This window comes from Antrostomus carolinensis, unplaced genomic scaffold (assembly GCF_000700745.2).
Source record: "Antrostomus carolinensis isolate BGI_N321 unplaced genomic scaffold, ASM70074v2 scaffold567, whole genome shotgun sequence".
NCBI lineage: Eukaryota > Metazoa > Chordata > Aves > Caprimulgiformes > Caprimulgidae > Antrostomus > Antrostomus carolinensis.
Window position 1 is genome coordinate 28,648 of NW_010325096.1, and position 14,733 is coordinate 43,380.

Consider the following 14,733-nt stretch of genomic DNA (forward strand, 5'->3'; position numbering starts at 1 on the left):
CTCTTTCTAAAATAATTTTATGGCTTATGAAAACTAAAGGCTTTGACATTTAAAGAAAAGCTAAGGGGAATTCTTTATTGACTGTGCTATCCATGCATCTGTAAGATGGCTAAGCTAACAATAGATGGAGTACCAGATACTTCATTCTGCTGTAACAAAACATCTCCTATTCTAGACTCTTATCTTTTGCTTGGAATTTCGAAGTCTATTTCTTACAGTGTTGCTAATTTAAACTTTCTCATCCTCATGAAGTCCTTAATACACTGCATTCTATTATTTAATTATCCAGGGCTAATTTGAGGACCACTGCTGTCAGTGTCACTTCACTTGCTCGCTGTAGGAGCATGGCAGCAGCCAAGTTTTGCATTTTTTTCCCCTCTGCCCATGTTCTTTTCAATTGTTAAATATCCATGTCTCCCTATCTAGCCTGGTGACAAATGGACGTTACCGGACCAGTGCCACACTGTGACATGCTTTCCAGGAGATTACACAGTTCTAGAGAGTCACCAAATTAACTGTGAGAGGATGCCAAAACCAGTATGTCACAGCAATCTTCCTGCTGTTAAGATTGAAGAAACGTGTGGCTGCCGATGGATGTGTCCATGTGAGTATCTATCTTTGCATGTATGCCTCTCCCTCCCCGTCACTTGAAATGTTAATCAGAAATGTAAAGCTGAATGAAGCTACTCAGTTGTTGTACACATCAAAGGTGATTGAATTGGGAAGAATTAATGCTGCATACTGGTTAAACAAACAGCTAGGAGCATTAGAGTCTCGCTGATGCCTGGAATGTGTGATGCTATTTGCTAGTTCAGGGCCGCTGCAAGCTTATTTTTTTCATTAGCATAGTTACAGTGTTTTATCAGAGAATTTTACGCTTGATTTCCAAAACTGTGTGAACTGGGAAAGAGGGTGTATGGAAGAAAACAGAAATTTATCTTGGCAAGCCGTAAGCAAGTGATGTATTCTTGGTCTACCTCTAGGTTTGAGGGTTTGGCCTGACCTCAGTCAAGCATGTGTATTAAAGAAACAACAAAAGATTCTCTCTGCCTCCATAAAACCTCACGCTGAATATTTGAGCAGAAATGGTGGACAGAGCATGATTAGTGCCTAGGCTGAGATGACAGAAAAAGAAATTGAGTGCACCCACTCGTATTTATAGCGTGGAGAGATTCAACCCTGAGGCTGGTGATCAATTTATTGAAAAGAGAGGTTCTTTAGGAAAATCCCACATATGTGAAGGGAAGACCTGATGGAGGAAGATAAGAAGGAAATGATGATTGCAAGTGAAAAAATGAACTAGAGCCGCCACATTGCCTCAGTGCTTGGACAGATACTTTGACAACAGTGAAATGGTGGTGGTCTGGGATAAAGGAGTTAGGTATGCCTGGCTGCATATAGGGTGGCACAGAGCATCGCTGCACAGCCATTAGAGGGAAGAGCACTTCATGATAGAACGAGGGTTCGCCTTGGCCGCTGAATCTTTTGGTACATCTCAGACTGGGTTTGGGGACTGAGCTCCACCTCCTTTCCATACCAAACACACTATAGTAATATGCTTGATTTCCATATAAATTAGTCAAGATGTTTGTTTTGAATTAAATGTTCAAAAGATCATCTCCAGTAACTCTTAAAGGCTGTATCTATATAAAAAAATTTCATTTCTACAGCCCAATCATGCATGCTGCTACAGCTAAAATTTCCAGAAATCTCAAAACCAGAAATCCGTAGGTGTTATTTTCAACAGTGTTTAGATCCTGTTCAGAGCTTGAAAATCTCTGGCTTGATGAATCTTTTTGGCTTTGATGAAGCATAGAGGGCTGTACTCCCCAACATAATTCTGCAAATATGGCTTACATATGAAGTCATATAATTACTTTTTAAAGTAAATCAGAACCCTATATATGCCTTCTCTTTATAATGCACAATCTAACTTTAAAATGTCCTCTGCTGAAGTGGCTGTTTTAAGAACAATTTCTTCAAAGCACTGCTTGAAATATCTAGGCTGGGTAGCTAGGTTTTGATCCCTGAATTATTAAATTATTTAATAATAATAGTTTAAATAATTTAATAATTCAGGCATCAAAACCTAGTTACCCAGCTTAGATATTTCAAGCAGTTAACACCCCAACTCTTAGCATTTTCTAAAAGCACATTTGATTATCCAAACACTTGAAAGGTAACATTTCTGTTTTGACATAAATATTTAAAAAAGGTAGAAAGATTTTAGATATAATGGATACTTCATGATGTTTAAAAGACACTGTTAGTGATATCTACCCATAAAAAGTGCATCTGTAATAATTTTATTGATCCTAAATACATTGCTAGCAACATGAAGGCATTACTTTTTGGCGTATATTTTGGCATATGTTTGGCAAAACATGTCTTCATAAAGATTTTCTGAAAGGATGAAATGAAAATTACCATTTGTACCATTAGTTGATTATAATGGAAAAACCTATGGTTGACGTGAGGTTGCTGCTATTTTAACATTTAGCTCTTTATGAATTTAGTGAGCCATGATATACAAAATTTAAGGGTTTTTTTCCCAAGGTGATACTGCTTGTGATGAAAAGTGCTAAGTTTTCATGTTATAAGAGGAGGAAAAAACCCCAGCCCCACACAGTTGATCAAGACCCCATGGGTAAAGTACCCTTGTTTTAATGACTACTTACCGAAACCCAGGTGATGCTGTGTCATCTAAAGCAACATCTGTGGCAGGCGGGAAGGCTGATTCTGATGCTGTATGTACTGAAGTCAGAGCTGGAACTCTCAGCAATCAGTAAACTTTAGAGAGGGGCATAGCAAAGTAGGCACTTAGTAGGAGGTCAATGTGCTTCACCATCTCTTTGTTGTTATGAATGGAAGCAATCTGTGCTGCATGAGCACGGCAGTGCATGCTTCATTTTCTTGTGCTCCAGCAAAGTAGTGTTCAGTTATTTAGAGAACTAGAGCCCTTTGAAATGATTGCATGACAGTGCAAATGATATGACAATTGGTTTTGCAAAGAGGAAGTCCTTGAAAAAGTGTTCTTGTGTCATATAACTGCGTTTGTAGAATAGCTCAGGAGTTACACCATGAAAGTGTTTGCTTGCTGAACTAGTTATAAATTTTATAGCAATAGGATTTGCAAGTTGTGCTTTATGGCTCTTGGGTGTTCGTGGACTATTAAGTGGGTTTAACTGGATTGCATGGACACATTTTGTGCTACAGAATACCTATGAGAAATTTAAAAGAATTCCCATTAACCTTAGAATTTTTTTTAGGTGTCTGTGAATAAAAAAGGTTGAGAAATATTGTTTTACTGCTAACTTGTTTCATTGCTGTTTATACACTAACTTTGTAAGAATATCTGAAGATGCTCCACTGGTCTAAAGGGATGTACCTCTTGAGAGTTCAGTGTCTGACAGTACACAAGATAGGCCCCTCTCCCCCTCTCAATCAGAAACCAAGTAGCCGAATTATTAACAGTGATAATTTTCTTGCTATATGTTCAGCTGATATTTCTTTTATTGTCCTCATTATGTTTAAGGAAATGATTTGAAAACACAGGAGTCAGAAGCATCCTTTTGCTCAGGTTTTGTTTTGGTGCTTGTGAAATTATAATCCTCCTTGTTTTCCAGTTTGTGAAGACAAGGAAGTGTTTATAACCTAGTAGCCAGGACATTGAGCTGTCATTGGTTTATCCTGTGCACATTATTTGTCTACCCTTTTCCTGTTTCCTATCTGAAGAAAAAAAAAAAAAAACAACCCCCCAAAAATTTGTGACGTGTTTAGTAAGAGGGAAACAGTGTTATTTTGATTCAAATGTAATACTGTACAGAATAAAATGCAATACCATAATAAAAATGCAGTGCAAATTTTTTTTTAAAGTATGTTAATCTTTCTACAAATAAAGAGGAGATACATTTTTGCTACTTTTATTTTTCATATAAAATCTATTAATAAATCACATTCAATGTGAGTAAACTTCATGCTGAGGGATTTTCTATGAGTTTATCCAAATCTTTTGTAATTCTAATTGCTCCAGACAAAGACAGAGGAAAAAAAAATAAAAAACAAAAACCAAAACAAAACTTGTGATGAAGTATTTACCAAAGTTTTTTGTCAGTGATTTGCTACAAGCATTTTTGATTCATCACCTTCCTAGCTTCTTCAATTAATTGATTCCACATGCCCATAACAATTATGAAGAAAGTCTAATGTGAATGCCTACATGGAGCTTTTTTTTAAAAATTGATTTGCAGGTGTCTGTATAGGAAGTTCATCTCGACATATTGTCACTTTTGATGGGCTAAATTTTAAGCTGACTGGCAATTGCTCCTACACCTTGTTTCGAGATGTGCAACAGGATGTTGAAATTCTCCTCCATGAAGGACCATGCAGAGCAACACCAAAGATGAACTGTATGGACTCCATTGAAGTGAAACATCGTGGGGTGTCTGTTCAGCTCTTCAGTGACATGACAGTAAGCTAAACACAATGAAATGATCTGTGCATTGGCTGCTCATGCTATAGAATTTCAGGTTACAGGGACAATTTTTTTTTCCTTTATCCAGTTTCTGTTCCCTTTGCAACCTATTCTTGAAATGAGCCAATGCCTCATTTCAATTTTGTGATACAATCTATGTTTGCATGACAAGCCAGACACGTTTCTCTTCTTGTTCTCTCTGTTGTGCTGGTGTGACAATGTCAAGAACATGGGATTTGGCAGCATCTCCCTGACACTTCTGCCAGAAAGGCAGGGATTATAGACAGGACATACTGCACTCTGATTCTCCTCTGTTGACAGAGGTCCTTTACACAATATTATCATTTGGTGCATGGGAGAGCAGTCTATTCTTCACAAACTTGTGCATGTCTAGTGAATTGAAGAGCTAGCAAGTTGGTTCTTACCTTGTGTGCACATGAACCTCAGCATTAGAAGAAAGGCCAGCTTAGTATGTATTACATCTATTTTATAGGCAGAGAAGTAGTCAAATTCAATATGACACATTTTCAGACTCTGAGTTCCTCAGACATATAGGAATTAGTTAGCCTGCAAAGATGTTCACTTCTGACTTGAGTGGAGCAAAATAGGATGGACCAAAATATCTGCACCCAGTTCTGCATGGTGATGGACAGCCTTGACTTTCACTGAGGTGTATTGGTAATCAGTCTGTAGGCAGCATTGCAGCTTCATGGCATTAGATTGCTAGTCTGTATATATGTGATGCTGAGGGAAAATATTGAAAAAGTTGTTCATATAATACACAGAATGAAGATCAATTAGTTCTGTGTGTTTTTAGACTCAATAGAAAGTTTCAGCTTGCAAAACTGATTGTTATGTCCAGATTCAGTTGGATATTCAACTACCTGTGAAGTCAAAATGTGTTTCAGCTGTAAGATTGGATTGATTTTAACTGCTTGCTAGAACTGATATGATGATCTTGCCTTTTTGAAAACAGGTGGCTGTTAATGGTGAAAGGGTTCATATTCCCTATTCCAGCAGTTTGTTTGAAGTCACTGTCTATGGAGCAATAATGCACGAAATCAAGTTCTTCCATCTTGGACATAATCTCACGTTTACTCCAAGAAACAATGAATTTATTCTTAAACTTAATTCAAAGAGCTTTTCTTCAGGAACACAAGGGCTTTGTGGTAAGTTTGAAAGCTAATAATTTTAATAGCTTCCTACTTGGGCTTGAACTGCTATTTATGTTATTGAAATTTGTGTGATCCTGAACCTGTAAATTCTCTGGCTGAACTGATTCCCCGTTGTTGGCACATTGCTAACCTATATAGGTTTTTCTAATATGGCCATCAATGAAACAGCTCGTTGACTCAGTAATACCTTAGAAAGAGCAAAGCTAGACTTCTCTCATGTTTTACTTATTTCTCATGATATCATTATATTTTCAAGGAGATTTTTGGTTTGTTATAAGGCTTTAAGTTCTTACATATACACTTAGATGAGAGACATGACCCATGCCTTCAGTGAAGGTGAAAGTTTTGTCAGGGGTACTATTACCTGGGAAAATTAAGTATATAGTATTCTCTGTGGTATTATCTCTACCATCTATACCTCTGTAGCATAACCTATACTTCCTAGAGTAAGGAAATGGGAAACAAGACCCAGGGTTTTTATGCCTCCATTGATAATAGCTATAAGGAATATCTTTCATTCCTCTTCCCTTTGGTGTTCACCAAGCAGCTCCAACCATCTCTGTCTGTCCCGTGCCTGTTTTCTCCAGTTTTGTTTTATTGCTGACTGTATTTGGATGCTTTCTTTACCTTTTACTCACCCTCCTAGGGGTGTGTGACCAGAACCACATCAATGACTTCTCATTACGTGATGGATCTGTCACTCCTGACAGCAGTGTGTTTATCCAAGACTGGATGGTGAAAGAGCTGGGGAAGATCTGTGAAATCCGGAGAGAAGACAGATGCTCTGAGCATGCAACAAGCCACTGCCACCTTCTGCTCTCTGATCGCTTTGCTGAGTGCCACAGGGTGATCTCCCCAAATATGTTCTACGAGGCCTGCATAGAAAGCAGCTGCTATGAGGATGAAGCCTGCGAGATGATAACTTCCTATGCTCACATCTGCAGGGAAAACGGGGTCTGCACAGACTGGAGAACACCTGAGCTGTGTCGTAAGGGGTTTACAGTACTTTAAAACTGATATAGAAACTGTCTAACTTGGTGACGGTGGTGGCAATGGCCATCTTGTCAGTCTAATATTAGTTTTTGAATATCATGTCATGGGGTAGAAGTTCCAAATCAAGTTTCCCATGTGAGTGTCATTGCAGATCTGATAAGTGGCTTGTCATCCACTAAGTTGTGTATTATGGAAAAGGTGTTTCTTAGTAAACTGCTAATTAGTAAAATGCAAGGTAGTTATGCAAGGCTGGAGGGATAACCTTGAAATAAAGACACTGTGAAAGCTATGCACAGGCAAACGCAGTTATGTGGCAGCACCTGACTCTGCAGCCACCGAACCATTGTGGGGCCAGGTTTGAACTGGGAGTCTGCTCTGATTCTGCTAGGCAGTTTTAGCTGCACGTATCATTTCTGTGGTACGAACACTGGATGTATCTGTACAAGGCAGACAGGGAAACATGTAATTTAGACTAGCAGACTGCTCACCAGCCTGTCACTATCATAACTAACTGCCAATGACACAAAATCAGACTTTTCTGGATTCTCTGTAATAGTTTCTGCAGATTCCTCACATCCCAATCAATTTCAGACAGTGATGGAAGAGCTATTGTGATTTTAAGTTTCTACTGCAGTGAAAAATGGGGAAATGGCCACTCTGTGGTGCGTTTTCTTGCCAGCGCCTGCCAGTTAACTGGTCAAACCAGTTGTAATTTACTTTGCAAATCCGGTTCTCCTTCCGGCTGTGTTTTGCTTGTGTTTTGAAAGTGAAGAGTTTGTGCTGTGAGAAAGGACTATGGCAGGATGTGAGCCTTGCAAGTTGCCCAGAGCCCAAAAGGAGCAAGACAAGCTTGTTAGGGCTAAGGGCAGATGGTTGTCATTTTGTATACCTACTTCTGAGGTGGCTTATTCTACACCTTCTGGTGTAAGTCTGTCTGCAGTGATGGTTATAGATATTCACTAACACTGTTTCTGGTTTAGTCAGGTATCTGAGATGAGTGTATATGTATGTAGGCACTTTATTTCTCAGATAGCCCCTCATGTAGTATCTTGATATCTCAGTTGTTCTTCACTTCCCTGCCTCTCCAATTTAGTCAGTTCTTATTGCCTTGCTTTCTTTCCCTCTTGCTGCCCAAATACTTTTCATTTCAGAATTGGAGAACCATCATCCTAAAGGCATGATACAGCAAGAACTCGGTGCATGGTTTTGTTCAAGTTTTAAACTCAGACAGAGGGAATGGTGTCAAGAATGTGAATTTGAATTTGGCTTGAGCCTCCATATAGTATCTTAAGTATCTTTAACAGATAGGTTTTTAAGGGACATGTTGCTGTTGCAGACTGAATCTTTTAAGAAACACCACAGTCTGTTTGGAATATGGTCCTAGAAAACAGAGGGAGAATACCGACAACCATTTTTCAAATTTAGTGCTTCAGCCAGACTTTGCAAATTGTAATGTTCAAGACTGAATGTCAGCAGAAAACCTTAATAACTCTGCAGTTTTCAAATTCCCATATTTTTACACAGCATGGACAAGGATAGCCAAAGAGTTGCCCTTTTTAACACTTGTTGCACAAAACAGTCGTTAATGTCCTAGCAATAGCATCATCTTCTTCCTTCAAGCAGATGCATGTGTGCAACTGCCAAAAATAAAATTGCCAATTACAGGGACATTATACAGGTTACATTAATGACTAAATAGACAGTGCAGATTGATCAGTCTACCACTACAGGTTTAATAACAATGGTATGGTTCTGGAGTACCTTGCTTCCCTCCTCCCACTCCAATGAATCCCTGTCATTTTTTTAAGGTTTGATTTGGCTTTTTGTCCTGCCATATTGGGACATTTCAAGCAGTACAAGTCTTTCCTGACTGCTCTGCCTGGATGGATAAATATACTTGCTGGAATATCTGATAAAGACAGAGCCTGTTCTCCATCCTGTGCTCATTCATTTCCACTGCCCGATATTTCCTTGCTCCTTTTTGGAAGGGTGGATGTGTTGAGTGCTACCTGTTAGATTTTCAGCTTTGTGTCAATGAATAGAAGGAAACTTTACTCCAAGGTGGGAATGCATAGTGAGGAAGATATATTTTTCAATTTATTTTTTTTTCTAGACCCTACACTTAGTAGACTTTTGCTGCAGCAGCCTGTAGCTTCCACTGATAGCCATGTAACCCCAAGGCATAGAATACGCGCCCCTTGAGCAGACTAACCCCCACAGTGAATGCCTACTGAATGGAGTTTCCACTTCGATAACAGTATGGGCTTTATCTCAATATGAAGATTATAGGGATTTTTAACAAATCACTGCCTGGCTAATATCAACATGTGCTGGGATTCAGCTTTGTGTGGAGAGGAAGCTTTATTCACCTAGAAACAGGATTGTTTATATAGTAGTTAATGAATGGACCGAGATACATTGATTCCGCAGTTACAAAAGAAATGGCAGCTCATGTGGTGGTGACCAAGTCAGCTTTGAACTGCATAGCTCAAGTAACAGTAGCAGTTCACCAGTTTTGCTCAGAAAGCAGAAATACTCAGAAGATGAATGACCGCAGCAGCAGTAGTTAATCTTCAGATGCTAATGTTTCCACGAGTGCTTCTTAGGAGCTCTTTAAACTCATTTATTTGCAGTGTGGACATGCCCTCTAGGTACTTGCCAATACTAGCTTGCAAATGAATTAAATTTAGATTGGAAGTTGATGCTTACACAGTCTATGAAGCAAACCGCTAATTGGTACTGCTCAGTAAAACTGTGGTTCTTTGAGGAGGACACTGGTGGTGCTCAGCAGCTGCAGGGATTCCTGGAAAAATGTTTTGCTTGGAAACAACGTTTTTCATGAGTCATTCTGGTTATTGGAGGGTTTTGTGTTTTGTCTTTCATTGAGTTGTTTTGCAGGCCCAGGTTAGAAAGCAAATGCATAACAGGCTATGCCTGTTCAACTGAGGGGCAGTGACATCTGACAGAGAATCGAGATCAAGAGTCAGGAGGAGGAGAGAGAAGCAATGGAATTCAACAAACCTTTAAACCACCTCTGCTAATGAAGGATTAGTGCAGTAGAGCTACAGTGAGATTATCTGCTGCTGCTTGTTCACTGTGTAAGCAAGGCATGCTGGTGAGGACTATGACAGCTGAAGGATTTAAACCATGACTTGGAAATCAACAGTATGGGGGTGGCTTTGCAACTGCCTTCAACTGATCTGGGACAGTTTTCCTCTTCCATCTCCAGACATGCATTCCCACTCCTTTTGCTGTGCTGGTAGTAGTCCTAATGCTGATTGGTAAGCTCTGAAAACTAGCTGTAAAAGTAAAAAAAGTACCAGCAGGAAAGAGCAGCTGAGGTGAGGAGATTAAGGAGGGACTTCCCCTTTTGACGGCAGCACTGTTCTAAACTGGTTTAATGTGACCTTGAAACTACACTCAAGAACATTGGAAAAACCCTTCTAAACATACTCCTTTGGATAAAGAAGACCAGTTAAGGGAAGTTTAAGAGAACCATGCCTTAGCGGTGTGGGGAAATTGACTGGCAGCTTGTGAGCTAGTGGCCCTGGTGCATTATTCACTCCAGCTTCAATGGCAGTGGGGTTTTAGCTGTCCTTTGGGCCGCTCATGACAGCGCAGTGAGTCAAAAGGCAAGCCAGCAGCATGTGACCTCAGGAGCTAGCTAGCTGCTACATTAGTGCTAAATTATTCTACTGATAAGAAAGATGTGGCATTGTCTCCTGAAAGGACGTGTACCTTTCTCCATGCATCACAGTCTTGAACCCCTCCCACTAAATATGCAGTTAGTACTTTAACCAAGGATGTTTTTTCCTGTCTTATCTGTTTGAGCCACTAAGTCAGAGTGAATCCAGTACAAACTGTAACTAGATTTTTCACTTTTAATTTGTTAAGTCGTTTATTTTATTTTGATGGACTTCAGCCTTCTGTAGATTCTCATAGAGGTTATTTTCTCCCAACCAGTGCCTACTAGGAATAACTACTGTAATTTAAAGGAAAAATAAGTAGCTGAAGAAATGTCAATACCTAAATGTGCCAGATAACCCTTTGAAATCATAGGTTTACAGGAAACTGTAACCCCACCCCCCTTACCCCCCATATTTTCTTTTACTGTTTTCTTCCCTCTTTGAAAGAAAAGGTAATGTTTTAATGGAGCCAACAAAATACAATATCAATACATGATCATAGTGTAATTTGGCAGAAAAGTAACTCTTTAATTATTTGGTTTTCAGCCTTATTTTCCCCTTTTGCTAGTACCCACAGTCTTTTACTTTTCATTCAGAAACAACAACCATTTGAGATGTGCACTGAAATAGCCAGCCAGGAGGGTGGCTTGTTGAAATACTTGTTTCTGAGGCTGACTGTGGGGAGTCCTTCATGCCTTCTCACATTCCATACCTCTGGCAGAAGTTTCTGTACAAAAAGCAGAGTTACCTGTAAGTCATGCAAGACCTGTCCAGATCTCTGGAGCATAAGGACAGTAATGTGTCTGAGGTGGCTTTCTACAATCACCAGGTTGTCATGGTGCCAGTAGGATGAAAAAGGATTGTTAGGATGATTTTCCAGAAGTTGATGGAGTTTATCCAGTCTCTTGATATTGCTTATGCACATCTCATTCCTGTGCCTCCAAGGACAGAGGTGACTTCAAAACAAGACCATTCACATGAGCTTATTTATATTTCTTTTTGCAAAACATAATCACCTCATTTCTTCCTTCCTTGAAAAAACATTGCCATTTCACACAGGCTTTTTGATAGCGTATCTAGAGTCTAGGACATGGTTCTTCATTGCATTTTTCACACATCTGGCTCCTTAATGCCAGCCAAAGAGGAGGAAGAAGAAAGGGCTATGTTATATGAAGTACGTTAGAGGCTTTAGCATTGGTACTCATTCTGCTTGAGAGTTGTCCAGGTTCTGTGCTGATGGGCATCAGCGTTAAACTCTAAAATAAATTAATCTAATTTTGCACAGAGAAGATTTATTAGATTTGCTTTAGGGCTAGTGGTAGGTAAGCAAGATGAAAGCCAATGCGCTGAGTATATTTACTAACACTAGAATAAAAAAGTAAATGACACACTACCTTAATAGGTGGTGTGGATGTATTTTAGAGCTGATATGAGATCAGGCAATAAGCACCGATGCTTACTCTAGGCACCTTGTTTACAAAACTACTTCTGGAAATTAATTTTTCTGGAAAACATAGAATAGTCTAGGTAGCTGCAAGTACAGGTTTATAAGCAGGTGATTTCTCCTACTTTACTTGGATAGACCTTTTTGTGTTTTCAGAATCCAGCCAAAGCATTTCATGGTGAGATTGGACTCCCATCCTGCATCTGCTGAACTATGATGGTGATCCACACATACAGCCATAGACTCGAATACAACAGGAATAATTTGATTTAGCGCGGCTTGAAACAGAAAAGGGTTAACATTAAAGGCATTTATTTTCTGTTTCCTTTGGCTAAGAAGGGTGTGTGTAGAAAGTTCAGCTGATGAATGCTTGTTTGTTTGGGAGCTCAGGTCTTCATTCAGTAATTTTCTTTCAGTGTTTTTTGTCAGGGGACTGAAAAGAAGTTTTATAAACTCCGCAGTGGTCATAAACTGGGAAATAAGAAACACTTTTTCCTAATTGAAGTTGTAGAAAAAATAAAATAGACTTAAGGGAGATCACAAGTAAGGAAGCTGTCTCCATAGGTTTCTTGAATAGCTGTAGCTTTAGTTTTGTGTTTGCTTTTAGAAACTTCTTGTGAACTCATCAGTAAAAATGTTATGTGTTGGCTTAGAGGGGAATGCAACTTTGATTGATTCAGTCAATGCCATTAATAATGCAATTCAGTTAATAAGGTTCAGTTTTGAAGTAGCAAAATGTTCTGTTTGTTAGCTTTAGTTGCTTGGGAACACTGCTGCCTATCAAGTTGTCAAAAAAATTTTTGTTCAATGCTTTAGTCTGTCCTGGATAATCTCCTAACCATGCTCTGGTACTAGTGCTTCTCTAATACATGTAAAAGTGGTTCCAAATTCTTACTTCTCTTCCTCAGTATCAAAAACAAAGTTAGGCAAGATGTTCAGCTCATGTAAGCCTTTGTATTGTTATTAGGGTAAGTTATACTTTGCTGATTCATGTGACCTGAACATGTGGCTTGATGATTTCTGCATGGGCTGTAACTTAAGCAAATGCCTTCAATCACTTTCCACTGCGGATTTTGTTAGTTTTAAAAATGTATTTTCAAGGATGTTGGTGGCTGCAAAGGGCAAAATATGTTAATCAGATGATGGCTTTCAAAAACCTGAACAAAATTCTAAAGAAAGTGTGAGTGGAAACATCTATCTGCATTTCAGATCTCTTTATTTAAAGAGTTTTTTTTCTGTCTTCCTCAGCAATGAAATGTCCCACATATTTGACATATGATCACTGCCACAAAGCCTGCATAAAGCACTGTGAGAATAGTACCAAAGTCAGTGTCTGCAAGGATTATCCCACAGAAGGCTGCTTCTGTCCAGACGGACAGGTGATTTTTAATGACAGCTGTGTTAATGAAGAAGTCTGCACAGAATGTGTCAGTGAAGATGGCACGCACCATCAGGTAACTATGCACTTAGCAGCTTACCTTTGTAAGTGATTGGGGTCTGTACTTCTGCAAGTAAATCTATCTTATAAGTCTAACTTTTTTCCCCTTTGGATGCTTTATTTTCTAGCTCAGTTTCTCATAACTGGCTGGCTGTCAGCCCCATATAGCTCCCCTAGTGTGAAATTGGCTGGGATAGATATAAAATTCACAGCTGGGACTGTACAGACCCGGAAATGCATGACAAATTTGTGTGGAGAGAGGTCTGGAGGGAAGAGAGGAGGCATGGCATAAGTCAACATTTATCAAGATAAACACCTCTGTTGAGCAAACTTCTACCAGTAATGACAATTTAATTATAAATCTGGAAACCTTGTTTAAAATGTATATATTGTCTTTGCCAAGCTTACTGCAATATTTTCAGTGAGACCGAGATGACCTTAGGTCAAGTTGTATTAGCTTCCGTCGGTTTTCTTGTTGTTGTTGTTTTGGTTTGGTTTTGGGGCTTTTTGTTATTTTTTAAAAATGAGGATTATTCCTTTGCTGAAATTAATCATTCTAGTTTTACTGAAAATCCATTTTATTCAGCTAAGTCAGACCTCTCTATGTCAGAATGGGATTGGGAAGGGCTATGGATGTGGGATGCCAGCATCACACAGCAAGCTCTTCCCTGTGTCCCCTGTTCCAAGTAGCAGAGGTTATTGTTCTTTACCTCCAGCTACTCAACTCTGGGATTTTTCACCTAGGTCAGCTAACACTCTTAAATCTGAAGTTTTGTTATGGGACTTCAAGAAGAAGGGGCTTTAATTTCAGTATTTAATGGGTTTTAAATTCTTAACGAGATTTTTGGATGGTCTTACCAAACTTGCTGTCAAAGATATAATCATTTTTGTAACACAGGTCTTCTGAAAATAACGTAAATCTGTGTGTGTGTGTGTGTGTGGATAGTCTATTCTTTGAGCAAAAAGGTAGATTTTGAAAAGTAAATGGATCTATGTACTTTGAATATCTTATTTTTACACACAAAAAATTACTCACATTTCTTTCAGCAAGAAATGTGTTATAAACATTTGCAGTTAAACTGAAAGGAAGCAAAGACTGTTTGTGGATGAAATATCTCTTTTAAATACTGTTTGCATTGATTAACATAATGACAAAAGCATCAAACTTAACAGGGTTAACACCTTTTTTTAGGTGGTAGGGTACCAGTGAGCAACACTTGACTATTCACTAAATACGATTTTGAGGGTTTCCTACTGCTGGGCAAGGGGCTGGTACAGGAGCCTAACAGCATTAAGCCCCCTCCTGAGGCATACATGCCCTATGGATTTTGGCAGTGAGATGGAAGACATAGGGAAATTGTGTTTTGTTCCACAACTGCATTACCATAATGATTTTTTTGAAAACAAAAGGTTTGTTTTCTGAAGGATTAGGCCTATGCAGCTTGTGTTAGCTTTTATTTTAAGATTACAGTATCTCCATAAATATGGCTAAGATTTTTTTTTTTTGTTCTTTTTTTGGTTTT

The 14,733-nt window shown here is 38.9% G+C and overlaps 1 protein-coding gene across 1 annotated transcript in view; it reads left to right on the forward strand.

Annotated features, from left to right (window-relative positions):
• Positions 1-14,733, forward strand: part of VWF (von Willebrand factor) — a 75,657-nt gene that overhangs the window by 27,246 nt on the left and 33,678 nt on the right. The window contains exons 11-15 of the mRNA XM_010171088.2: positions 427-604; positions 4,251-4,471; positions 5,451-5,643; positions 6,296-6,637; positions 13,021-13,226. Coding sequence (XP_010169390.2) covers positions 427-604; positions 4,251-4,471; positions 5,451-5,643; positions 6,296-6,637; positions 13,021-13,226 — 1,140 coding nt within the window. The remainder of the gene's footprint in view (positions 1-426; positions 605-4,250; positions 4,472-5,450; positions 5,644-6,295; positions 6,638-13,020; positions 13,227-14,733) is intronic.